Consider the following 26950-nt stretch of genomic DNA (forward strand, 5'->3'; position numbering starts at 1 on the left):
ATGGTCTTCTGGAACACCTGAACCTGACAGCGTCAGATACGGGTCTAGAAATGATCCGACCAGTGAAAAACTGGACCACCACCACCAAAGTGGACCTGGAGATGGTGCTGTATGGCATTTTAGGGGTTGTAAGTTTTGTCTTTATTTGTTTCATTCAAATGTTTCATTTAGCCAAGTTTTCCAAATAGTTTTTTATTTTTTATTTTAATGTATTTATTTGATTTGGACATTACACGTTAATCAACATCATCACACTTAATCGCAGTGTAAATGTGCAGGAATTAGCACAGTAGCTAAATTATATCACAGGTTTCTTTGACATGTAAAACATATTGATGTCTGCAGGATGAGAAGTGCCAAACTGTCACAGTTCACATTTGGGTCACAAAGGTAAGATTTTTCACTAGTCTGTTAAACATTTCATTCAATCTGATGAAATGACGTTTGTAGATGTAAATATATTCATGATTAGTAAAATGTAACTGCTACAAACACTCAGTATAGCTCAGCTTCTGTTTTTTCTCACAAGTATTGGACGAATGAATTTCTAAGGTGGAATCAATCCGACTTCTGCGGGATAAATGAAGTTTCTGTTCCCAGGGCAAAACTCTGGATCCCGGAAATAGTCATTCAACAAGAGTGAGTATGTGTGTGTTGGGGTGTGGGGGCGTGTGTTTGCTTTTGTTTCTAATACCTTGTGGGGACCATTTTCCTGACATATATTACGTTGTGGGGACACACTGCTCCTTGTGGGGTCCGAAACCTGGTCCCCACAAGGGGAAACGCTGTTTTTGGGTCAGGGGTCAGATTTAGGACTAAGGTGTGAATTGAGTTTTGGTTAGGGTTAGGATAAGGGTAAGAGTAAAGTTTAGGCTGTAGAAATGAATGGAAGTCAATGGAAAGTCCCCGCAAAGATGTGTGTGTGGTGTGTGTGTGTGTGTGTGTACTTGTATATAATACATATTGAGAACCATTTTCATTGACAGAGAGAGGTAATTTGTGGAACATTTTAATTTTCTTGGTTGACACTTTTTAGGAACCAAAATGGCAACTTTTGATCACACTAATTGAGCAACCTGTTCCCCTCCCCACCTGCAGGGGCGCTGCACCAAGAACCACTGAAGGAAACAACACAAAAACCTCTGAAGAGACTGAGTGCAACTTCCTTCTTCAATGTAAATAAAAATGGAGTTGTGTCAGATTTCAGGGGTTGCAGGATTTGTCTTTTTTTCTCCCGCTATCGCTAGACTAGCACTTTTGTTTTGGTTGTATTTACCCAGAATACCCTGCGTTGTAGCCTATTCCCTGCTTCTGGAGCGGTCTGTGGACCACTTGACATTCTACTTGACATTCACGTATGGATTCAAACTGCGCCAGAGTTCACTTAAACAGAACCCAGATCCAAACTTTGTTTCTTTGGTTTGCATCAGAGTTTGATTACAGATTCACCAAAACAAACCAGACTTTCTAGGCAAATGGTCTGGAGTTTGATTAAAGTGGGTTTCACATGTCTGGTGTAAATTTAGCTCTGGTTAGGAATACACTAGTAATAGTTTGTGTTTGGAAAAATATCTGGATTAATCACTGGGTCGTTAATAAATTAGATGGAAGTCAATATAAAGTCCTCAGTTGGATGGAAGTATAAAGATTTACTTTGGGAATGGCATACCATTTGGAAGCCATTTTCCCCACTTCAATCAAACTCCAGACCATTTGAATAGAAAGTCCAGTTTGTTTGGGGAGGAGTTAATGAACTCTGTGGGAACTCTGACCAAAGAAGCAAACTTTGGTCCTATAAACCTCGGTGTCGGTTCGGTTGAAGTGAACTCTGGTATGGTTTGAATGCATATGTGAACGCCAAGCGGACCAGAGACCACTCCAAAAGCAGGAAGTGGACTACAGTTCAGGGAGTTCTGGGTAAATATAACCAAAACAAATGTGCTAGCTTAGAGCTAGCAAGAGAAATGACTCATTGTCATTTACCAAGGCCAAAAGAAAAATTCTCCAAACTCAAATCCTCAAATTTTTGTTTACATTTGTGAAGATGAAGTTGCTCTCAGTGTCTTCAGAGGTTTTTGTGTTGTTTCCTTCAGTGGTTCTTGGTGCAGCGCCCCCACAGGCCAGGAGGGGAACAAGGTGCTCAAAGGGTTTGGTTGGTTTGACTCAGAGCAGAGAGAAAGAAACTGAAAATTGAACAAATGTTGCAACTTTGCTCACCAATCAAACTGAGTCTATCAGGTGTAAAAAAAAAACACCCGTAGTTACCTAACTAACTGATTTTAAAAGTAACTAAGTTAGATTACAAATTACTTTATTAAGTACATTCAACAGCTGCTGCCTCAACGTAAAACTGACAACCAGGGCAGCATTTCCTTCCTGTCCCACTAACTTCCACTCTTTCCCACTTACTGGTTTTGGACCAAAGTCCAGCTGTTGTTGTTTATGTGTGCATTTTAGTTGCAGTAATAAAATTTTATGCAACATTAAAACTATGTGCAATGCATCTGGTTGGTTTGGATGGCTTTTTGAAAACTGCTTTTTGTGTTTCCTTTTATGAAAATATTATTTAACTGACCATCTAAAACATGTAAGTGTGACAAAGGCAAAAATAGAAGAACTGTGAAAGGGGAAATGCTTTTTCTCAGCATTGTATGCTACATTAGATGTTATCTGAGTCTAAAGTTGCTTCCTCTTCTGTTGCCTTCAGTGCCTCTAATGGTGACAGCGTCTATGAAGGTCCTTGGGCCATCGTGTATCCCAACGGTTATATGTTCACCTTCTTCCGCCAGACGCTGACCTTCACCTGCCGCTTCAACCTCTACAAATTCCCCTTTGATTCGCAACGTTGCAACATCACATTTGTATCCATAGACACTGACGGTAAAACACAGACTGTCAGATTAGCATCCAGGATAGAGTCAGGAGGATGAATTAAAGGTTTTTCTGTCCTGTGCACAGTGAACAGCTTGGTCCTCGGATCAGCCAAAAACGACTCGGTTCTGATGGTCACGTCCACGCAGTTCATGATCACTCAGGGAGAATGGGGTCTGAAAGGCATCGAATTAGTCAGTGGTAACATAACCAACGGGTGGAGATATCACAGCACACTTTCTTACATTGTAAGAACACATCCACGGAAAGTTTGTTCATTTCCTGTAAGTCCATTTGACCCCAATGTGGCGTTTCTTTCAGGTGACATTGGAGAGAAAACCGTTTCTTTATGTCATAAACTTCATCATCCCGCTGGTGTATTTACTGTTCCTGGATTTGGCTTCTTTCTCCATCTCTGTGGATTCGGGTGAAAAGTTTGGCTTTAAAGTGACTGTGCTCCTGTCCATCTCCGTCTTACTGCTGATTCTGAAGGACATTTTACCCTCGACAGAAGTAGACCTGCCGGTGATTGGTGAGTAGAAACTGCACTGCAGAAACACAACATTTTACAAAGTATTTTTGCTCTAGTTTCTAGTGCAAATATATTAATACATTTTGTTGTTGCGCAACACCCCCCCCCTCCTTTCTGTCTCTACTCTCTCACTCTCGTACTTCCTCTTCTGAGAGGGGAGATGTGCTACCAGCTCTCCATCTAACGGGTTAATTGAGTTTCCTAAATCTGCCGGGATTTACCCTGTCCAGAACTGAAGTAAACTCTGTTTAAGCTGGTTTCGAGAAACGATTCACCTGATTTTTAACGGCCTACATCCAGGTGTCTCACCCTTCTTCCCTCTGTGAATTAGCCAGACTGAGCAGCCTACAGCCAACTAGTTTCACAGAGCACACCTGTTAACGGTCGCTCGTTCTCTTATTTTACAACTTGCATTTGTTATTGAACCAGGTAGGTTTTAGTGACTCGGGCGAGTCCCAAGGATGACGTTTTAAATTTGGGCTACCAGCAACTTAAAAACATTTTAAACTTTTTCCTCTCCAGAATCAAACATCACAGCTATTTTACAACCATCAAAGAACTTTAAGGTGACTCATTAACTGAATGTCCACAACATCTTTTAGATTTTCTTTATGCTAAATATTTTATTAGTAAGGCATTTTTGCAAGGGTCAGTACAGCTTAATTCAGTAGCAGAAATAATCAAATAAGTAAAATCAATCATCTAGTCTATCTTTCCCTACTGCTGATACTAAGAACTAAAAAAAAGGAACCTTTGAGAGAGACGGACGGAGCATGGCGCCTCGAACCCCAGACCTGGCACGACGACGAAGAAGGTGCTGCAGCAGGAGGAAGACGCCGATCGATGAAGGCCAGGATCTCCGCAGGTCTGATGATGAAGAAGGTGTTGCAGCAGGAGGAAGATGTTGATCAGCGAAGGCAGGAATCTCTGTAGGTCTGATGAGCCTCCTCTCCGCATGGATGGTGAGGTCACACAGGACTTGGTGCTGGCAGGAAGGAAGGCACCAGTTCTTCTTCTTTGTCTTTGCCTTTGTCTTCATCTTTGTCTTTGGGGTCTGAACCCAGCCGATGAGAGAAGTGCGATTTGAAGCCACAGGTTGTAGGGCTGACGGGTTGGTCCCCATGGCCGGACAGTCTTCGGCTCCGTGGCCCCGGCTCTTCTTCAGCTGCAGAGTTCTTTGTCCATCTCTTGGCTCGAAGCTGCCCGGAGGATCCAACGAAAGGTTCCTCTTTTGCACCCACCTTATATAGGGTTTATCCACCCTTTTGGTGCGTTTTCATTGGCTGTCTGCTTAGACAGATGACCTCACATCCATCACTGTCCTTCAGACATTATGTCCTGATGTCTGTGCTAATGTCTCAGAGTTGCTCAACCTCCTGTCTCCGTTGTCTGCACAACCTTTCACCTACTCTCTAAATAAGGCGTTGATCATCTCTGCTCTCCTGTTAGTTCCTTGCTTTTCACCTTTCACCTACTCTCTACCTCCAACATATCAGTGATGTTTAATTGCAGTTACACCTTTTACACCATTTCAAGTTCAATGTCAAAATCACATTTATATCACATTTATTTTCTTTAGCTTCTTTGATTTAGCATTCATTTATAATTTTATAACCATAACTTATATCACATTTATTTTCTTCAGCTTCTCTGATTTATCATTCATTTATGATTTTATAACCATAACTTATTAATTATACTTATTATAATCTTAATGTGAGTTATTACAGATGTTTTTCTGAAAAGAAACCAAGAATAATACATGATTCTAATTATTTGATGCCAAAGTTACAGTTACTTGTTTTTCTTGTAACTGTTCCCACAAATGTTCGTGTAAATATTATTACAAGTAAACCAATATTAATATAAGTATTTTACTTTGAATCTTATCAAATTACCAAAATGTTTAGATTTCATTCTTTAAACTTTCATGATTTAAAATAAGGAATAGTCTCATCTATTTTTATAAATCTGCAGGCTGGAACTTACTTCCTCTTTTTCCAGGAAACCTGCGTTTCCTGTTTAATGACTCTCTCTGACTGACTATGATTTCTTATGATTAAATAGAGAAAAGTAGAATTAAAGCAAAGCTTGCATGAGACAAAAACAACACACACAACTAGATTTATTTTATTGACACTTAAGTCTACTGTTGGGCCCAGATGTCACTTGAGTGATTCATTTTAAAGATAACTTTATTTATTATTACTGTTAAACTAACTTTATTGACACTTAAGTCTACTGTTGGGCCTTAATGTCACTTGAGTGATTCATTTTAAAGATAACTTTATTTATTATTACTGTTAAACTAACTTTATTGACACTTAAGTCTACTGCTGGGCCCTGATGTCACTTGAGTGATTCATTTTAAAGATAACTTTATTTATTATTACTGTTAAACTAAAATCTCCAGCATGGGGAAGTGGGATGAGCTCGGATTTTCTTGACACCCCCTCCACGAGGTCAGACCTTTCACATGCTGGGAGTCCATCACCCTCCTGCAGTTCGCCGTCCTCATCCCCTGGAAAGAGAAGAGGTTCGTCTGGGATGTGAAGATGCAGATTCTTCATCCTCAGTTGTCACAGAGGGCTCAGTGTAGTCATCAAAACTCCACTTCTCTTGACACCCCCTCCTTGGAGTTTTGATTTCCCCCATGAGGTGATGAATGTCGAAGAAAACTTGGATCGCTCTGATTCTTCTACAGGAACCTTCGCTGGATGAACTGTCAGTTCTTCAGGATGTGGGATGATTCTTTAGGGAAGATGGGCTGAGACAGAAGGCCTCAAACAAAAAAAAAAAATTCTGGCTGTTCAGCAGAGCAAAGCAAAAAGCATAAGCATCATGACGCTTTATCCGTAATCATGATCCTTTTCCATTTTAATCCATCAGGTTGTGACAGGAGTTCTTCTTTAGCATAGTCCAATTTCTTCACGGCCCTCCCAGTCCAAAGCCTTGAAGTTGTTCTTTGAACGGCAACCTTCCCGTAATAGTGGCCAGTCTACTGTAGGATGGCATGGTGCTTGATTCTCTGGCCATCTTCTCGTAATGTTCTGGTTCGCTGTAGCTAAGAACTGGCTTGAGCACTGCTTCCTCATGGACCCCTTTCTTCATCAGTAGTACTGTGTTGAAGTTCAGTACTTACTTTACAAAATCTTGGGCGTTGAATCTCAGCTTGATCACCGTAGTTGCAGGCCGATCTTGAGCTTTAATCCAAACTCTCTGCCCTGCTTTCAGTGACACTTTGAGCTGCAACTTCCCTTTTTCTTCTCTGAGCAAAAAGGAGAAGTGTCTTCGCCTCCCTGCTTTCTGTGACGTGAACGGAGTTCCTCTGCAGGGGAAGACCTGCTCTTCTAGCAGTTGTCACTGTGTCCATCAGCACCAAGAGGTACTTCTCACCTCTCTTTCCTGTTATCCCCATTGGTTCTGCTACATCCATGCAGACTGAACCCCATGGGACTGTGCTCTTGATGAACAAACCTTCCATCCGCTGCCCTGGGTGCCCTGCGTATCGACCACATACCTCAAAGTCACACAGCTGCATCGGATGGGCTGAAGGGACATCCAGCAGTCCTGCTTGCTCAGTTCTTCACGGGGGTGTAGCACGCCTGCATATTCGAGGGCCTTATGCACGCACCGTACTACCTGGTCCCCGTGCTACTCTAGGACCACCTGTCCTTAGGTGTTCTGTCCCACCTCGACACCGGCAGAGACAACCTTTCTTAGTGGCACGAAAGGTCATCATCTTTGCCCCTCCATAGGGCTTCTTCTCAGGTGTGCGCCTTGTCGCTGCACCTCAAGTTTCGGGCGGAGCCTCAGTTCTGCTTTCTTCTTCCACAAATCTTGATTTTCCTTTTCACCAGCTCCAGCAATCCTTCCAGTACTGCCGTTACTTCTCCGGCTTGAGCACTACCGGGAGCTTTTCCTTTCTGACGGCATCTCTCTTTGCCATCTTGCTTCAGAATAAATCCCCAGTATGCCGACTGGTCGGACCCCTTTCTGGATCCATCGGTGTAGATTGCCCCTTCCAGTTGTCCTGGCTTCTCAGATGTCGCTTGCGGTCGTTTCTTACTGGTGGGTTGTGCTGGCCCAATTTCAAGCTCCAGGTCCAGCAGGATGTCTTTAACCATGTCTGCGTCTGTGTGATGATGTCAGCTGCTGGTGTTTGTTCCTCTGTTGCCGGATGTCTTCTCGATGGCTGCAGTGGAGGACGCGGTGTGCTTCCTCATCCATCGTCAGCTGATGATACTTTTCTGTGTTTCTTGTGCATGCTTGCAGGCTGGTCTTTTCTTTTCTTGTCAGCATTACATCACGAACCACTCCAGCAAGACTGAGCCAACTTTCCTTTGTCAGGGGTTGATGTTTCAGTTCCTCATTCTTGGAACCAACGTCCCCCCTTGCTTCAGGTCTGAGTCACAGTAGCTGTGTAGAAAGTTGATGCAGTTCTGTTGAGGTCTCCTCCTTTTCCAAACGATCTGGGCGGCCGGCTTCCTCCGGTTTCTTCCCCAGATTTTCCTCCTCGAAGTGATCATCCATCACTCCGTCTCTCTGTCGGTTCGAGTTGTCTATCCCCCAAAGCCTCTCTTTGCGCTCTCGAGCAGGGATGGGTCTAGACTATGTTGGCTACTAGCTTCACTGTCTGGATCCGGTCATTTATCCTCAGTAGAAGCCTTCCCTCACCTGTATGCCATACAGTTACTGCAAGGGTTGTGACTGACGGCCTTATCAGTCACCATTAACTCTATTCCCTAAGAGTTAACAAACCAAGTGAGCTATTCAGATCCTCACATCTGTTTTCACTGACTTGGCACATAGGGCCCTCCTACTCTGTTAGTCGTGTCCCTGGCCCCACGTTGGGCGCCACTTGTTGTTGCGCAACACCCCCCCCCTCCTTTCTGTCTCTACTCTCTCACTCTCGTACTTCCTCTTCTGAGAGGGGAGATGTGCTACCAGCTCTCCATCTAACGGGTTAATTGAGTTTCCTAAATCTGCCGGGATTTACCCTGTCCAGAACTGAAGTAAACTCTGTTTAAGCTGGTTTCGAGAAACGATTCACCTGATTTTTAACGGCCTACATCCAGGTGTCTCACCCTTCTTCCCTCTGTGAATTAGCCAGACTGAGCAGCCTACAGCCAACTAGTTTCACAGAGCACACCTGTTAACGGTCGCTCGTTCTCTTATTTTACAACTTGCATTTGTTATTGAACCAGGTAGGTTTTAGTGACTCGGGCGAGTCCCAAGGATGACGTTTTAAATTTGGGCTACCAGCAACTTAAAAACATTTTAAACTTTTTCCTCTCCAGAATCAAACATCACAGCTATTTTACAACCATCAAAGAACTTTAAGGTGACTCATTAACTGAATGTCCACAACATCTTTTAGATTTTCTTTATGCTAAATATTTTATTAGTAAGGCATTTTTGCAAGGGTCAGTACAGCTTAATTCAGTAGCAGAAATAATCAAATAAGTAAAATCAATCATCTAGTCTATCTTTCCCTACTGCTGATACTAAGAACTAAAAAAAAGGAACCTTTGAGAGAGACGGACGGAGCATGGCGCCTCGAACCCCAGACCTGGCACGACGACGAAGAAGGTGCTGCAGCAGGAGGAAGACGCCGATCGATGAAGGCCAGGATCTCCGCAGGTCTGATGATGAAGAAGGTGTTGCAGCAGGAGGAAGATGTTGATCAGCGAAGGCAGGAATCTCTGTAGGTCTGATGAGCCTCCTCTCCGCATGGATGGTGAGGTCACACAGGACTTGGTGCTGGCAGGAAGGAAGGCACCAGTTCTTCTTCTTTGTCTTTGCCTTTGTCTTCATCTTTGTCTTTGGGGTCTGAACCCAGCCGATGAGAGAAGTGCGATTTGAAGCCACAGGTTGTAGGGCTGACGGGTTGGTCCCCATGGCCGGACAGTCTTCGGCTCCGTGGCCCCGGCTCTTCTTCAGCTGCAGAGTTCTTTGTCCATCTCTTGGCTCGAAGCTGCCCGGAGGATCCAACGAAAGGTTCCTCTTTTGCACCCACCTTATATAGGGTTTATCCACCCTTTTGGTGCGTTTTCATTGGCTGTCTGCTTAGACAGATGACCTCACATCCATCACTGTCCTTCAGACATTATGTCCTGATGTCTGTGCTAATGTCTCAGAGTTGCTCAACCTCCTGTCTCCGTTGTCTGCACAACCTTTCACCTACTCTCTAAATAAGGCGTTGATCATCTCTGCTCTCCTGTTAGTTCCTTGCTTTTCACCTTTCACCTACTCTCTACCTCCAACATATCAGTGATGTTTAATTGCAGTTACACCTTTTACACCATTTCAAGTTCAATGTCAAAATCACATTTATATCACATTTATTTTCTTTAGCTTCTTTGATTTAGCATTCATTTATAATTTTATAACCATAACTTATATCACATTTATTTTCTTCAGCTTCTCTGATTTATCATTCATTTATGATTTTATAACCATAACTTATTAATTATACTTATTATAATCTTAATGTGAGTTATTACAGATGTTTTTCTGAAAAGAAACCAAGAATAATACATGATTCTAATTATTTGATGCCAAAGTTACAGTTACTTGTTTTTCTTGTAACTGTTCCCACAAATGTTCGTGTAAATATTATTACAAGTAAACCAATATTAATATAAGTATTTTACTTTGAATCTTATCAAATTACCAAAATGTTTAGATTTCATTCTTTAAACTTTCATGATTTAAAATAAGGAATAGTCTCATCTATTTTTATAAATCTGCAGGCTGGAACTTACTTCCTCTTTTTCCAGGAAACCTGCGTTTCCTGTTTAATGACTCTCTCTGACTGACTATGATTTCTTATGATTAAATAGAGAAAAGTAGAATTAAAGCAAAGCTTGCATGAGACAAAAACAACACACACAACTAGATTTATTTTATTGACACTTAAGTCTACTGTTGGGCCCAGATGTCACTTGAGTGATTCATTTTAAAGATAACTTTATTTATTATTACTGTTAAACTAACTTTATTGACACTTAAGTCTACTGTTGGGCCTTAATGTCACTTGAGTGATTCATTTTAAAGATAACTTTATTTATTATTACTGTTAAACTAACTTTATTGACACTTAAGTCTACTGCTGGGCCCTGATGTCACTTGAGTGATTCATTTTAAAGATAACTTTATTTATTATTACTGTTAAACTAAAATCTCCAGCATGGGGAAGTGGGATGAGCTCGGATTTTCTTGACAATTTGAAATTAGACAGAACTAACTTACACGTAAGCTATAAGAGCTTGTAATTTCTTAATTTTGACAATAAATCATGCAGATGGAAATTGTTGAGCTTGTTTTAATTTAAGGTGTGATTAACTGGTTTATCGCCTACACAGCTGTATTAAATGCCTGTTTTTCCAGCCAACCTCTGCGTCGCAGTGTTCACCTTGGTGTGGCTCAGTGTGCTTGAATCCATGCTGGTGAGCTTCCTACTTAACCTGGATCCTTGTTGTGGTAAAGAAAGTAAGAGAATTTACATGAAAAAGGACATCAAAGTTCAGAAAGGTATGTTCTTAGTGAATATTTCTTAAAAATAGATTAAATTAATTTGTTTACAAATAATTTATTCACAGAGATAAGACCATTGTTGAAGTTCTGAGACAGGTGCGGTGTCTTCACAACTGATAGTCCGGTAGACTCGGTTTGATTTGGGACCAGAACTCCATCACCTGCTCCACCTCCAGCTGCTGTGGTTCTCTGAGTCAAACCAGCCTGTTCCCCTCCTGGCCTGTGGGGGTGCTGCACCAAGATCCACTGAGGAAACAACACAAAAACCTCTGAAGACGCTGAGAGCAACTTCCTTCTTCACCAAACGGAAACAAAATGGAGTGGGGTCAGATTTTAGAGGTCATAGGATTTCTATATTGTCTTTGGTTAAACACCACGAGCCATTTCTCCCGCTAACGCAAAGCTAACATGTTTGTTACCCAGAATGCCATACTCTGTAGTCCACTTCCTGCTTTTGGAGCGGTTTCCAGTCCGCTTGCCGTTCTTAAAAGCATTTAAACCGACCCAGAGTTCACTTCAACCGAACTGAGATCGAGGTTTGTACTAGGACCAGAGTTTGACTACAGCACACGGCATTCTGGGTAAATTCAACCAAAACAAACGTACTAGTTTATTGCTAGCCTACCACTAAAATCTGACCCCACTTTACTTCTGTTTATATTTGGTGAAGAAGGAAGTTGCTCTCAGTGTCTTCAGAGGTTTTTGAGTCGTTTCCTTCAGTGGTTCTTGGTGCAGCGCCCCCACAGGCCAGGAGGGGAACAGGTTGCTCAAAGGGTTTAGTTCGTTCGACACACTGCAGTGTGAAAATGAACCACAGCAGCTGAAAATTTAGTTCCCCAATCGAACAGAGTCTACCGGACTATCAGGTGTGAAGAGTTTATATCAGAGATCTGCATGTCTACTTCAAATCTCTAATGACTGGAATAAACATTTAAAACAGTCCTAGTTGTAGGTTAAGAATACAAACCTGTACTATTTGTATTTAGAGTTAAATTATTACATGGATGTTGATTCATTATATTTTAATGGTTTAAAGAGGCCGATGAAGAGAATGGACAAGCTAAACCAGAGCAGAGTTTTTTCTCTCTGGGTAAACTCGGTGATGTCGAGCTGCTGAAGCTGATCCTGGAGGAAGTGAAGGCCGCTCGACAGGAAGCTGGCAGTCAGAAGAAGCCCAGATGCTACCGAACGGTGGCCACAATCATTGATAATCTGTTCTTTGTTGGATATCTTTTGACTTTTGCTGCATTTGTGGTGTATATATATGTTGGATGGATTGATATTTGAATTTTTATCTGGATTTTCTACACAGTTTTTTTCTGCATACAATGATATTTGCCAGTGGATACTGCTAAGTCTGTTTTTTTCTTAATATATGCATGAATTTAAACATCAGACGACATTTTTCTTCATACTTTTACAAGTTTTTCTCTTTGTTTGACTCACAATAAAATGTTACACATATGAAATGTAAACTTTGTAATTTACTTGAAAGCCAATGCAGACAGATAGATAGATAGCATTTATTGTCATTGAACAGAATTCAACGAAATTTCCATTGCAGCTCCCGTGCAAAAGGTCAAATATATACAGCATAAATAAGCAAACACACAATAATAATAATAACAATATATACAACTAAATTAACTAAAGGCACTCAACCACACCAAAGAAGTAGCAGCAGGTCCAATTATGGCAAAGTACAGATAATGTGACAGTGCAAAGTGCAGAACAGTGTGGCTGTGTGGGGGTGGGGGATATGTATGTGTGACTGCGAGGTTATGATATGTGTGGGAGGGGGGGACGGCAGGGAGTAATGGCTCTGACGGCTGTGGGGAAGAATGTACATATGATGCAAAAATAATTAACATGCTAACTATAAAACCAAAGTAATAAAACATATTAAATTAATTTAGTCATAAAGATGCAAAATACGTAGAGAAAAGATATTCTGAACAGTGATACATCAAAAATGTTTGTTTTACTCTACAGACACATTGTTCTGAATTGGATTCAACTCTTAGTTGGTAAAATGGGAGCAGAGAAATTTGTATATTTCCTATTATAAGTCTGAGTCTGTGGCGTTCCTCAAGGCTCCATTGTTGGGCCACATCGATTCAAAATCTGCATGTTTCACTTTGCAGAGGTTACAGAGTATCTCCATATGCTGATGATGATTTTATTTACTTTCCAATTCGATGTGTTTGTGACTGTTTTAAATGAGTGAATGTCTCAGAAATTTCTCAAATTTGATTCCAAAAAGACAGAAATTGTTGCATCAGGATTCAACTTTACTCATCTTTTTTTTATATGTATATGGATTGTTGTTATCGAGAGAGGTCACTAAAAAATAAATATTTTGTGAAAGGAAGGATTTTAAAATATTTCTGATGGTCTATAAAGCAATGAAGGGTCTGGGGATTTGATTTATGAATTTAATTGTTATTTTCTGTATTCCTAAGCTTCATTATCATTGGTAAAGCACATTATGTGTGAATGGTCCAATGCAGTAAGTCTTGAATTGCACTAAAGTGTGTATTTATTGACCATACAGTGGAACCCTGCAAGGTGATTCAGGTTTATTTACAAAAACAACATACATGCAAAAGGCAGAAATGTTTTATTGTCTTAACGGATAGAAATTTACTGTCAAACACAAATTTTACGTTGGAGAAACAAAACGCAGAAGAACCACAGAAGCATCTACGGTGCTGCGTTCACTGACCTTCCTGGGACGTTTGACCAAAACAGTGCACTTTCTGAAAGCACTGGGAGAAGTTTCAGAAATTGGTTCTAAACGTAAAATTTCCAAAGACTAAATAAAAAAACCTGTGAAAACACAACAGTGGCAAAGTAGAGGATGAAGAACACAGAGTCAAAAATTCTAACCCATCTAAGCCTGTTGGACTTTTTTTTTGTTTCTGGGGTTTTTTGGCCGGGTTTCGTTCTGTCCATGATGAATTTCAGCTGCCGTCCATCACCAGGTAAATCCAGCGGAGAGTTAGTCTCCTCTGGTTGGTCTGTTCCTGAAACTCCTGCAGACTCTGTGAGAAAACATGTACAGTGTCGGACCAGTTAGAAGTGAAATAATGGAAATGTTTTACTGTTTTAAGAGCAGAAGCACCTGAGTGAAGATGCCCAACACCTTATTCACGTTTAACAACACCGGTGTAATGTGGGATTGTGGGCTGGCTGGTTGACCTTTCATGACCTCTGGAAACATTTATTAATATCTTTAAGATGATAGTAGCACAAACAAAAAGTTTTGCTGCACAATCGTTTGACACCAGTTGTGTTAGATTTGAAGAAGGTTTTGGGTGGTGACTCCACTCAGATAGCAGAAACTGGCGGCTGGAATCGAACCGTTTCGGTTATCAGCTTCCTGTTCTTTCACTTTGACGACCTCAGCATGTTGGCGTTCCTCACCAACACAGCAGGCAATATCCTTTAACGGGCTGATCAGCATCGTCTCCAACACATTGATCCACACCAGGGTGAAAACTGAAACACAGTAGATGGCTGGAAGAAAAATAGGGAGAAATGTTGGTTTCTGTTTGGTGATGGATGCAGAAATTACAACGAATCTGTGGCTTCCTACCCATCAGCGGCAGAGACTCTTCAGTGGACGGTAAAATATCTTTAAGAATCAGCAGAAGGACGAAGACGGACAGCAGTATCGTCACCTGGAAGCCAAGCTTCTCGCCGCTGCTCTGACTGACGAAGAACGAGGCCAAATCCAGAACCAGCAAAAACAACAAGGGCAAAATCAAGTTGACGACGTAAAGAAACGGCTTCCTCTCCAGGGAGATCTGAAGAAAACAAAGAGCTTTATTTTAAAAAACAACACAACTCCTGTTGGGATTTGATCAGAAATAATCATCTTACCTGGTAAACAAGTTCACTTCTCTGAGCGAAAGACGTGTAACTGATGCTTTTTATGTTCACCAGCTTCCACTCCCCCTCAGTCAGCATGTTGAGACCCGACAGCTTCGTCAGGATGGAGTCGTCGGTGGATTTTACCAGCTTCAACAGAGACTCTGTCAAATCATAAAAGAAACAGAAAAAGAGTAATTAATTAATTGGTTCATATAACGTCTGTCTTTCTGAATTTCCTTCTAAATGTCTTTTTTTCTAAATTTGTCTCTACATTTCTCTCTTTATGGGAGATTCAAAGATTTTTCAAACATGTTTGAAAGATTCAAAGCAAAACTCCAGGTATGTTTTTGATGAGGGATAAACATATTTCTATCTTTAGAAATAAACCTCTAAAGGCTTAAGCTTTATAATTTTTTTCAACAGAAGAATATTCTCTTCATAAATGTCTATATGGATGGTTTTTGTACATCTGCACCACATTTATAAACCCATGTTGATGTATATGGTGACATGCATGTGGGGTTAAAATCAGGACATAAATCTGTATTTACCGTCATAAGTCAGGGATGAAAATGTGATGTTGCAGGTTTGGGTGTCAAACGGGAATCTGAAGAGGTTGAACTTGCAAATGTAGGTCAGCTGAAGCCGGTTGACTATACCGACTGTCCCGTTCGGAAACACGCTGACTAGAGGATCTTCTTGAGAATTTGTACTATCAGAGGCACTAAAAAGTGAAGAAAAGAAAATCAAACCAGATCAGTGAGCTGCGGATGTTTTATTGATTTATTTGTTGGTAACTTACTCCTCCTGTATGATTATATCTGGAACCCAGATCATCGAAACTGGAATGGTGAGCAGGTTTATTCCACAAAACTCAGAGGAATTCCAGGTCAGATATTCATTAGTCCAATGCTGGAAAATAACAGAATAAAAATAAAGGAAAAAACCTGAACAGTTTAACCAAAATATGACAACAAAACTCAATGTAATAATTTATTTTCTTACCATTTCGACATAAATGTGAATTGTCACAGTTTGAAGCTTCTCATTCTGAAGACAGCATGAAGAAAATTCAACACAAAAACTGATTTTGTTTTTGCTGCTGCATTATTTTCACAGCTTTTTCATGGTGGCTTTCGTTTTGGTACGATAAGTAATAACAGCATAAAGTGTGTTTTTCACCTTTGAGGTTAGATAAAAATCAGGGTTGTCCAAACATTTTGCCACATGGGTCAAAATTGTTGAGTCAAAAGTACTCCAAGAGAAAAAATAAAATAAAATGAAGCGACAAAGGAATCTGGTTTTTAATTTGTTTTGTAGAAAAAGGATGTTACACTGTAAATACACAAAATCTTTAAATAAAATCTAATTTCTAATGCAAATATCTTATCAAACTTGAAATGAGACAAACCTGAAAGAAATAGAGGCTTGTTTAAGTAAATAATTACCTCATATCGATGAAAAAGTAAACTGGTACCATTGGCAGATTATTTAACTTATAACAACACATTTTCCCTTGTTTTAAGTTAATTTATTTTTGTGTCCCCGAGTCCTTCAGCTTAACAACTTTGACTATCATGGCAAAAACACAGCTGGCTGCAATACAGCTACTGTACTGCATGACAGAATTTTATTTAACATCAGTTTTCAAATTAAATTAGCCTCAGTAAGCAGAACTTTACAAACGTACATGTATTTTATTCCCATCTTAATAAATCTCCAAGCTAAAAGTAAGTAAAACATTTTAAAATAACAGCACAAGGCAGACAGATGATGAAGACTCACCACGTCTAAAATGCCACCCAGAGTAATTTCCAGCTGAACCTCTGTGGTTGTGTTCCAGTTTTTCACCGGACGCTCAATCTGAAGACCGCTATTTGTCTCATCCAGCTTGAGGTGATTCAGCAGAGCAGAATAGGAGCAATCTGAAGCCTGGCTGCAGGAAACACCTGAAACCAGAAACATTTTCCCAGTTAGCAAGCTTTAAAACATGATTAAATATAAAAGTTTACGCTGCTGAAACTCACCGACTAAAGCAAGAAGAGTCAGAGTCAGAGCTGCCATGACTGTTCGCTTTCGCCTCAGTCTGAGAGATTCTTTACAAACTGTCCAGCTATTTATGAACACACCTCAATAAAAAGTGCAAATATAAAATGAATGCATGGATTTAATGGTGGAGCATAATCTCTTTTGGTTGTGTTCTGGATGTTTGATCAGCCAAATGTTTGTTCAGCTGCAGCTGGTCAGCAGGAACAAAACACCTGCGGCTTTTTAATTTTAATAATCCTTACATTTAGTTTATATAGAGTTCTGACTGAAAACTAATATGTGCAGTTTTCACTGAAAACATTACACTCCAATAATGTATAAAGGCCCAGGACAAAACCTTTCAAGACTGTATTGATAGTTCAAGCTTTAAAAATCAGGTGCTGCTAATCAAATTAGAAAGAAAGATTATTTACAAATAAAAAATATTAGGACAGCTGTCAATCTTCCCAGCAGCAATTCCCTCCAAAAAAAAGACCATGCGTTGCTAGAAGAAATGACAAAAAATGCAGCTACCATGTAGCATGTTGAAGTTTAGGACACAACTATCAGATGAAGACTGAAGAAGGATGGCGATGGCTTCCTTTCTCTGAAAATAGAAGCTGAACTTTACTATGCAGAGTTGCATATCAATGAACCTCAACAGCAGAAAACTAAATGCATCATTTCAGCTCAGAGCCCTGCTGCAAGCCAAATAAGTATCATTATTAAACGTCAGTTGGAGGCTGCAGAAAACCACTACAACGACCACAAATGGCCCACGCTCCTCACTTTGGGCACCCCTGACTTAAATGATCCCAGAAACTGGAGAAGGACAGATTATTCTTATTGAGTTTTAATTTGTGAAATCCCAGTATACTAAAGGTTTGCAGCCATGGAAAGTTGTTAAAAAATAAAAACAACAAATGTTTTTAAATTAACATCTAATAATGTTTGCAGTTTTAGCAGTTTGTTCAGTTTTTACATGGAATAGTTGAATTGAATTTCTGCAACAGAATGATAATAACGTTTAACGTTTTTGTTTTGGATCTATTTTTGTTTTATATTTTCTTTATTTTAAAAAATAAACCAGAAATTAATGGTGGTTCTTTAAAATTTCTGTAAAGTACAAACTTGTCCAAATGTATAAATTGTCCTTTAAAAAAACAAGTAATAAATTAAAAATAATAGTAATAATTTAAAACAGGGGTGTCAAACTCCAGTCCTCAAGGGCCGGTGTCCTGCAGCTTTTACCTCTGCTGCACCACACCTGAATAGGATAATTAGGTCATTAAGGCCCTGGAGCAGTGGACCCCAACCCTGGTCCTCAGGGCCCACTGCCCTGCATGCTTCAGGTGTTTCTCTGCTGCTGCACACCTGGGTTAAATGAATAGGTGATTAACAGACTTCTATAGCAATTGCAGGAATGCAAAGGAGGTAATGCAATCATACGAATCAGCTGTGCTGGAGTCCGGACTCATCAAAAACATGCAGGGCAGTGGGCCCTGAGGACCAGGGTTGGGAGCCACTGCTGTGGAGAACATAGCCACACGAGAAGGAGGTAATGAAGCCATTTCATTTTAGTGTTTAGTATCTGTGGCACATCTAAAAACTGCGGGACACCGGCCCCTGAAGACTGGAGTTTAAAACATTTATGTAAAAACCGTATTTTACAAGCTGGTTGACTAGTGAGTACAGTGAGTAGCTTTTATTTTGGAAATGCTCGCCGGAAGTTATGCGGTGATGCGGAAGTGGGTCAGCTGATTGCTGCGACAGGTGCTCAGCTGGGCTCAGTCTCTCAGCCTTATCAGTCCGTCAGGATGTGTTTTTATCTGCTTTTCTTTTCGGTGTTTCCCCCCTCAGTTTGACGGCGGAGCGGCTCATGTTGGGCCCGTTTATTGGGTCAACCGGCCAGAAGTCACCGCTCGGAGCATCCTGCTAGCCTAGCCGCTAAACCAGCTAGCAGTTTGGAGGTGAGTGTGTTTACTTTCTGTCTGTGATGACACCAATGAAGACACCTGCAGAATAACTTGAAACAAATCATGTTTTATTTGGAAACAAAGCAAAAAGTGTAATTATAAGAGCTGTGAGGGTTTAAACGTTTCGCTCTTCGCTTTGCTGCTAGCGGCATCAAAATCTGGCAAATATGTTTTCCCGAGGAAAGTCCTTAGAAATGACTGCAAACACATAAAAATAAAAATAATTTATATTTCTATCAATTTTACATAGTAGTTTGATTGTGAAACATTCAAATTAAGATTCTAAGAGTTTCACGCTGGGCCACAGGGACAGCTGATCTTTTTATTTTATTTTTTTAATCAATGCGTGTTTTGCAAACATTGTACCATAAAACTCATAGGACCGTATCGGATATTGTTATATTTTTCGGTAACAAAATGGAGATATTACCCCGGAGATTTATTAAACCTCCTATGGATACTTAATGAAATAAAGGACTACCTATTAATAAACCAATTTGAATTAGTAAAATACACTTTCATTTGTGAATACGACACCAAAACTGACCACATCCTTGGAAATCCGGACCATGTTAACTACATAAACAGAAAAGGAAAAACAAAAACAAAAAACTGAAAATACACTGCTCAAAAAAATAAAGGGAACACTCAAATAACATCCTAGATCTGAATGAAAGAAATATTCTCATTGAATACTTTGTTCTGTACAAAGTTCCATTTGCACAACAGCAGGTGAAATTGATTGTCAATCAGTTTTGATTTCACAGAAGTTTGATTTACTTGGAGTTATATTGTGTTTAAGTGTTCCCTTTATTTTTTTGAGCAGTATATTTTATTTGCCATTGCAGTGAAATAAACTAATAGCAGCTGAACAGTTTCAGCTGATCCATTTCTGGATATCGTATATATTTTTGTTCACAAATTGCATCTTTTTGTACTAATTGCAACTAACTTTAAACTCTGGTTCTGCACCAGGACAACAATGGCATCCAAACTGGTTTGAAAACAGAATATTTTAAGCTTAAACTTGTTGGAAAATGTCATCACTATGCTTCGAGTCAGTGCAGGAAACCGAAATGAACTCTGCATACTTTACCGAAAAGACTGGTCAAACCGGTAGGGTTTTACCATAATCTGACTAAAGGGAGGGTTTGAATAATTGAAGGAAATCAACAATAAATTCAGACTTTATCATCTAAACACAAATCTCAACTTTAATAGATTAAGGTTTGATCACCTGCTGGCAGAGCAGAACATGTTTGACAAATGATTTAAGTAATTATTTTGACAATTAATTGATTTTAAGTTTGGTGCATTTTGCAGATTTTTTTTATTCAACCACTTTAGACTTTTTTACAGATTATTAGAAATGAAATTAGCAAATAGCTCAGTTCCTTTTTAAATAAGAAAACAAACATTTTATTGCCTAAAATACAAAATTGTTGCAATTCTTTAGTCTATGCTTGATTATTTGTAGCGAATGATGCATATTCAGCTAAAAGACTGTTTTTGATTAATAATTGGATAGCAAAATGTGCTTTGTAGTTTTTTTTGTTTTACTTAATTTGAACCAGGTGAAGGTAAAACTGTCACTTGAGTTTTGAGTAAAACACATTTACAGACAAAAAGGATTTTCATCTTAAATTGAAAATATGTATATTTTTTTGCAGTTTTGACCTAATATTTGTTCTGAATATTTTGTTTTACAAAATATTAACTGGAGTCTGTATGCTCCAGTTAACAATTAATTGATTACTAAATTATTTGATTATTATTTCAATAATTGATTGATTTTGCCCTGGATGTTTTAATGCAACATTTCCGTCTCTTCAGGTGAGATTGCAGGAAGCAAACATGGCAGGTGGAATCACAGAATCCGGCGAGCCCTACTCTCCATTTGTGAGTATCACTCAGGACATTTATGCAAAGAAATATCTGATTGTCTAAATGTAAAGATTAATCATATCAGCAGATTTCCTGATGTGAAAGTCTACATCAGGATTTTATCAACTTGTAAATGCTCTGTTGAATCATGTGCTAATCTTTTTCTTCTGGAGATGCCTCCTCATTAAAAAGCTGTGAATAAGTTACCAAAATGCACATGACAAACACATCCTCTTCATTTTATCAGCATGCCCCGTGCTTCTCTGTGTGGTCTGCACTCATGTTTGACAGCTCACTCCGTTGGTCTCTGGTTTTGCTTACATCAGCGTGACTTCAGAGGTTCACTCAGATGGTTCCTCTAGGAAGCGAAACCATTGAATTATTAAGCAATCTGTTATCGAATATCCACTTTCCTTGAGAAGCTCTAAGAGGAGATGTCTTCAGTCATAATGAAGCGAAATACACTCTTAGTAATTTAATATTTTATTGCAGCAGCTTCGTCTCTCACTGAAAGATTCACCCTTTAATTTTAGAGTTTTGATTATTTTTGTAACAGAACCACTAATCACAAACGGTTTCAAGTAGAAGTATATTTATTTAAAATTTTTAATACCAGATGTGGTTTCTGACTTTAATCTTTTTTTCCTTTAAGAAAATATCTTTAGAAACTGGCTTTTATTTCAATAATTCCTATTTACCAAATGTCAAAGCTGAAATAAATGTGAAAACCTTGTTGGACTTCATGGCACTGAAAACCTGCAAAAACACTAAACTTTACCAAATATTTGGTTTAGTTTCTAGTCTTGGTACACATGAAATAACACAAAACTAACTTCTAAGTAACTTTTCAGAAAGAACTATGATCTTGTTTTAAGTCAGTAATTGCTTAATATTCGTATTGATTGTTTGTTCCACTGGCAGATTATTTCACTTTTAACAAAACATTTTTCCCACATTTCCAGTAAAATAATCTGCAGAACTAGAACTTTTTCATCAACATTAAGGATTTATTGGCTTAAACAGGCTCCTATTTCTTTCTGAAAAGTTACTTGTAAGTGAGTTTTAGCTTATTTCAAGTGTACTAAGATATTTGCACTAGGATCTAGACAAAAATACCTGGTAAGATTTTGTTTTTGCAATACAATGTTTAAATATCCGACCTTGTAACATGAGGGAATTGACTATAATTGTTTTTTTAAACAAATATTTTCACCCCAGAGTAAAGGTCTTCAAATTAAATGTTGAATTTAATTTTAAAGAGTTTTGTTGTTGAATTGAAGCTGCAGTTCAGTCTCTGTGGATTAATGGCTGTCTTGCCTTGTTTGGCCTGTAGGTGGGGCTGGTGTACATGTTCAACCTGATTGTGGGAACAGGAGCCCTGACAATGCCGAAAGCCTTCGCTGCATCCGGTTGGGTGGTCAGCTTGTCGCTCATCGTCTTTTTAGCATTCATGAGGTGAGTCTGCTGGGAGTTAAACTCTCATTTCCACCTCTACTGTGTTTTCTCCAAACATTATTGCTTTTCTGCTCCCTGCAGAGCAGATTATTCTGGCTTTAATGATGCAGCAGATGCAGAGTCATTCATGCTTCTTTTCTCTAGTGAACCAAGAAGGCGTCTTCAGAATAAACAGGCTTGAAAATAAAAGTGATTCAGTCAGAAAAATGACATGAAAACATTGATTTAACTTAAAGAAACAGCAGTTCTATGATGTTTATGCAGAAATGTGGTCTGTGAAACAATTAGTCATTTTAATACCGTTCTTAATTTAAGGTTATTTAGATAATTTCAGGGAAGTCTTTGTAGTATATCATTTAAAGCTCTAAAATTCTGTGCAAAAGTCTTGAGTCATTCCTTGGAGTCTGTTTGAAATGCTGTTTTTTTTTTTTTTAATCTGTTGCATCTTTCCTTTGATTCTTCAGCTATATGACAACCACTTTTGTGATCGAGGCGATGGCGGCGGCCAATGCTCAGCTGCGTTGGAAGAGAAGAGAGCAGGAAGAGGTATGATAAACTCTGATGTGATGAATCAGAAAAGAAACATATTAAAAACAGTTAGTAATTCTAAAAGTCTGGATTTTGATCTGAATCTGGACCAAATTGCAACTCTGGAGCTTTTTTTAGGGTTATTTTTGGAGACTTGGTTTCATTGGGGATCAAAAATGGATAATTTGTTAAATTTTCAGCTGTTGTGGTTCAATGAGTCAAATAAACCAAACTGTTTGAAAACCTGTTGCCCTCCTGGCCTGTGGGGGCGCTGCACCAAGAACCAGTGAAGGAAATGACATGGAAAGCTCTGAAGAACTGAGCGCAACTTTTTTCTTCACAAAATGTAACAAAGTTTTATGGTTGGAGGATTTCTTCTGCTAGCATTAGCCTAGCAGGTTTTGGTTGTATTTACCCAGAATGCCCTGGGTTGTAGTTTACTTCCTGCTTTTGGAGCGGTCTCCAGTAAGATGAGCTTGATTTATATTTTTTGAAGGGAGATTTTGTTTATGAAGACTTTATGATCCATTTTATTTTTGACTTTTTTTTTCTGGTTTTTGGACATTTTTGTTTTATTTTAGGCTTTTAAAATGTATTTATTGATCTTAGAGGGAACAGCTTGCATTTAATGCCTTTATCAATTAATTAGATAAAAATTGGCTCAAAACAATAATTTTATAGTTTATTGCAGTTATATCTGGAGCAATTTATGGACCAGTAATTGGCGTTCACATGTATATTCGAGCTCTCTTCAGCCGAACGTATGCTGAGGTTTTTAGGTGGACCAGAGTTCGATTCTCCACTGAAACGGACTTTCTGGACACACCAAATAGTTTAATTAGACCAAACAGAACTGGTGTGAATTCACCAGTAGAGATGATTTAAGCTGCTCCAGTTCAAGAAAACAAACATATTGTCTTTGCAACTTTTACAACAGTTTTGTCTCCTTTAAGACATTTCTAACTGTCCATTTAAATCACAACTCCAATGCTCTCTAACCAATATTCCAGCCTAATAAAGGGTAAAAGCAATTCCTCGACTGTAAAAGATTAAAGTGCCCAGTGATAGGCTTCACTCAAGCAGAGAGAAATAAAGGGCGTTGAGCGGCAAACATTCCCAGTTTTACTCCTCTGTTGTTTTCCATTATGTGGGAGGAAAATGCTGAGGAGCGGCTATGAATCAAAGGCCAAGCGTTGGAGGCTTGCTGCGACCCTGGCTTTCCGTCTGCGGGGTCGTAACTCCTGAGCTGAAACCTGAAGGGAGTCGAGCAAGATGACCTCAGGGAAACGAGTGAACAGAGGAAAAATGACTGACGACTTGGTTGTTTCCCTTATTAAAGAGTGCAGCATTATAGTGAAAAATGACAAAGATTAAAAATAATAAATATGTTTGTTGCTGAGCTCATATGTTCATTTATTCAATAATTTAGCAGCAAAAAGGATTTTTGAATTGAAAAATTTGCTCTTTTCAACTAGACTCTGCAATTGATTAAAATATGTAATCAAGTCCCATCATATTGTAATAAAAGTTTCATATTTTACCAAACATAACCATGTGATTGTCTGAGAATGCTTAGGAGTTGGTAAAAACGTAAAAATCGTATGATATAATCATCTGTTGGTACCAAAAGAAAACAATGCAAACATTTGATTTTTCAGATTTCTTGGAACAAATGGGAAAAGAATGAATGCTTTTGTTTGAAAACTTGAAAAAGATTATTTTTCCATATTTTAACTGAAAATCTTGCTTATTCTGTTAGGTTTTCCAATAATTATAGACCATGTGATTAACTTGAAAGCTTTTAATCAAGTTGCACCATTAATTTCAATATCAGATCTTTTGTTTCTTTTTCACAAATCTGGAACAAACTGAAAAGCAGCTGAAACACAGAGTTCCTTTAAATCAAGACTTAAAAGCCCAACCTGTTTAGATTTGCTTTTGAACAATAATAAAACATCAACCAATAAATTCGATGCGTATTGATTTTAATCACTGGTTTCACTGGTTTCTCAGTCGGTGACTGGATTTTTCCCTCCTGAAAACTGGAGTTTGACTGATTGGAGGCGATCGTTCGTCTGCCTGCCGTTTCCTGTTATCCGCTGTCAGTCTTCATCTGCTCTGCTTTAATTCGGCTCATGATGCTCACAAATTTTCGTCATTGATGGTTAATTGGCATTAATCTGCAGAGACTCTGTGGTTTTGAGAACGCTTCCACAGCACTTTCCAGCTGCTGCCTGTAATTTCCAGATGTTTGCGCCTGTGTGTGTAATAAACGGCGAGTTAATTGCTTGTAATCTGACTGTTGGTGTTAAATTAGGAAAACAGGAAAGCGGAATATAACTGGTTTTATTCTCCACAGACGGATGACAGCGACTCCACGTCCGAGTATTCGGATGACGATTCGGGTCAAGGTCGGTCGGAACCGGAAACAAAGCCCATCCTGTCTGCCCGTGAGTATCGCTTTAATCCAGGGATGGCCAAAGTGTGGTCCGGGGGCCACTTACGGCCCTCTGGATGATTCAAGAATGGAGCGAATTCACGATATGAACTTTTTGGCGTAATGGCAAAAGGTTTGGAGACCACTGCTTTAATGGGAGATAAATTATTTAACAGATTTATTAAAAACAAACTTCCAGTTAAGTTTAATTTTACTTGTATAAATAAGTAATATTTAAGATACAATCCAAACTTTTTTCACACCAGGAGTTTAGATCTACATTTTTTCTTCTCGCTGTATGAATTTAAATCAGACAAAACGTTTCCCTGTTTCAGGTCAGTTAGAATCAACAAAATTATTCCTATTTACTGGACGCCACAATAATGACAGAAAGAGGATGTGAGAAATGATTCTTACGTCTTTAACTGTCACATTGTGGATGTATTTTAAAGCGGATCACATTTTTGTTCTTCTGTTTGAGTTTCTGGTGCTTCTAAAAACGGCAGTGCTTAAAAAAATCCCTCAGGCATTTTTGTCAAGAAGTTAAAAGTTTTTCAGTGTTTGGTAAATGAGCCGTTTCAACTGTCCCAACTGTTGAGGCCCATTCCAGGTGCGCTAGGGCGTTACCTAGCAACCTAACTGGAACACGACCCGTTACCTAGCAACCAAGCTGAGTTCCAACATGTTAGTGCAGCTGAGCTGAACTACAACAGAGTGTTGGAGCCATACCAAAAAAGTTATGAGAATAAAGTTGAAATTAAGCAACAATAAAGTCATAATATTTTGAGAATAAAGTCAGAATACCATGAGAATAAGGCACTGTAATGCTAGGATTATATTAATTTAGTCTCGTAATATTATGACTTTATTTTTGTACAACTTTGTTCTCGTAATATAATTTTATTTTCTAAATGTTATGATTATATTGTACCATTTTCTTATATTTTTATGACTTCTAGAAATTTTAAATTTTATTTACGTGTTTTCTTAGTGACCATTTTTATAAGACCATGTTATGGCAAAAATAAAGCTTAAAATTGCAACTTTTGGGAAAAGGTGCTGAAAATGCATAATTATTTACAGAAAAACATTGCAACATCCTGGAGAGCAGAATTGCACAGAAAGTTGCTGATCTGTGTTTCTAATGTTTGTTTCCACAGAGAGGTCGGGTCACGATCACTTCGACCTCGTGGAGCGGGTCGAGATGGGTCAAATGGCCTCCATGTTCTTCAACAAAGGTAATCTTCTTCTCTCTCCTTGATATTCAATCAGCCGCAGACGCCATCATCATTAGCCACGTCTATTATTTATGGACGAGTCGGAAGACTGCGTGGGATCGTTCATCAAAGATTTTTTTCCTAACACCTTTTATGAGCGGCGCTCATTTATAAAGGAAGGCTGCTGGCGGTTTAATTGGCTGTAATTACAGGTGGATAAATTGCCTTTGGTTCTAATTACCTTTGTGAGCCCATCAGCGCTGAGCGTGTGTGGGGGCAGCGTTGGGGGGCATGGCAGTTTATTTTTTTACCTCAGAGTGGCCAACTTTCTATCATTCCTATCTTGATTTGATACAGTAGGGCAGGGGTTTCCAAAGTGCGGTCCGGGGGCCATTTGTGGCCCTCATGAGTATTTGTGTTTTTATAACAAAGCTTTAGCAGAAGGTAAAACCAAGTTTATCCAAAGACTTTTACTGAAAAGCCAACTTTGCTGCATCCAAATCAGCTTTTATTCTTTCTAAAACTTGCCAAAATATTTTTGATACAAAGTGACCCAAATAAATTCTGTTATTATTCCTGAAAATAAATTTATACAATCAAGTCCAAC

General features: G+C 39.1%; 3 protein-coding genes across 4 annotated transcripts in view; 2 read left to right on the forward strand and 1 right to left on the reverse strand.

The window, feature by feature from the left end:
* Nucleotides 1–50: 50 nt before the first annotated feature.
* On the forward strand, nucleotides 51–12319 carry LOC106700293 (5-hydroxytryptamine receptor 3A-like). Its single transcript, XM_023348648.1, has 8 exons — nucleotides 51–128; nucleotides 346–390; nucleotides 530–639; nucleotides 2708–2880; nucleotides 2959–3119; nucleotides 3193–3403; nucleotides 10796–10939; nucleotides 11979–12319. Exons 1-8 carry the CDS (start codon nucleotides 51–53, stop codon nucleotides 12227–12229), a joined length of 1173 nt encoding a protein of 390 aa, XP_023204416.1. The 3' UTR covers nucleotides 12230–12319.
* A 1288-nt stretch (nucleotides 12320–13607) lies between these two features.
* Nucleotides 13608–16903, reverse strand: LOC106699743 (5-hydroxytryptamine receptor 3A-like). The gene is made up of 9 exons (XM_014470284.2): nucleotides 16846–16903; nucleotides 16604–16767; nucleotides 15824–15868; nucleotides 15621–15730; nucleotides 15370–15542; nucleotides 14828–14979; nucleotides 14541–14751; nucleotides 14306–14461; nucleotides 13608–13986 (listed from the first exon to the last, which is right to left on the reverse strand). Exons 1-9 carry the CDS (start codon nucleotides 16880–16882, stop codon nucleotides 13736–13738), a joined length of 1299 nt encoding a protein of 432 aa, XP_014325770.1. The 5' UTR covers nucleotides 16883–16903; the 3' UTR covers nucleotides 13608–13735.
* A 1421-nt stretch (nucleotides 16904–18324) lies between these two features.
* Nucleotides 18325–26950, forward strand: part of tmem104 (transmembrane protein 104) — a 44373-nt gene continuing 35747 nt past the window's right edge. Inside the window, exons 1-7 of one of the 2 annotated variants that reach the window (XM_014470299.2) lie at nucleotides 18325–18404; nucleotides 18707–18816; nucleotides 20656–20721; nucleotides 22040–22161; nucleotides 22626–22707; nucleotides 25049–25139; nucleotides 26287–26364. In XM_014470299.2, coding sequence (XP_014325785.1) covers nucleotides 20677–20721; nucleotides 22040–22161; nucleotides 22626–22707; nucleotides 25049–25139; nucleotides 26287–26364 — 418 coding nt within the window. In that variant the 5' untranslated portion in view covers nucleotides 18325–18404; nucleotides 18707–18816; nucleotides 20656–20676. Of the gene's footprint in view, nucleotides 18405–18600; nucleotides 18620–18706; nucleotides 18817–20655; nucleotides 20722–22039; nucleotides 22162–22625; nucleotides 22708–25048; nucleotides 25140–26286; nucleotides 26365–26950 lie in introns of those variants that run through there. The other variant, XM_023348364.1, reaches the window with a different exon arrangement.

This window comes from Xiphophorus maculatus, chromosome 16 (assembly GCF_002775205.1).
Source record: "Xiphophorus maculatus strain JP 163 A chromosome 16, X_maculatus-5.0-male, whole genome shotgun sequence".
Taxonomy (NCBI): domain Eukaryota; kingdom Metazoa; phylum Chordata; class Actinopteri; order Cyprinodontiformes; family Poeciliidae; genus Xiphophorus; species Xiphophorus maculatus.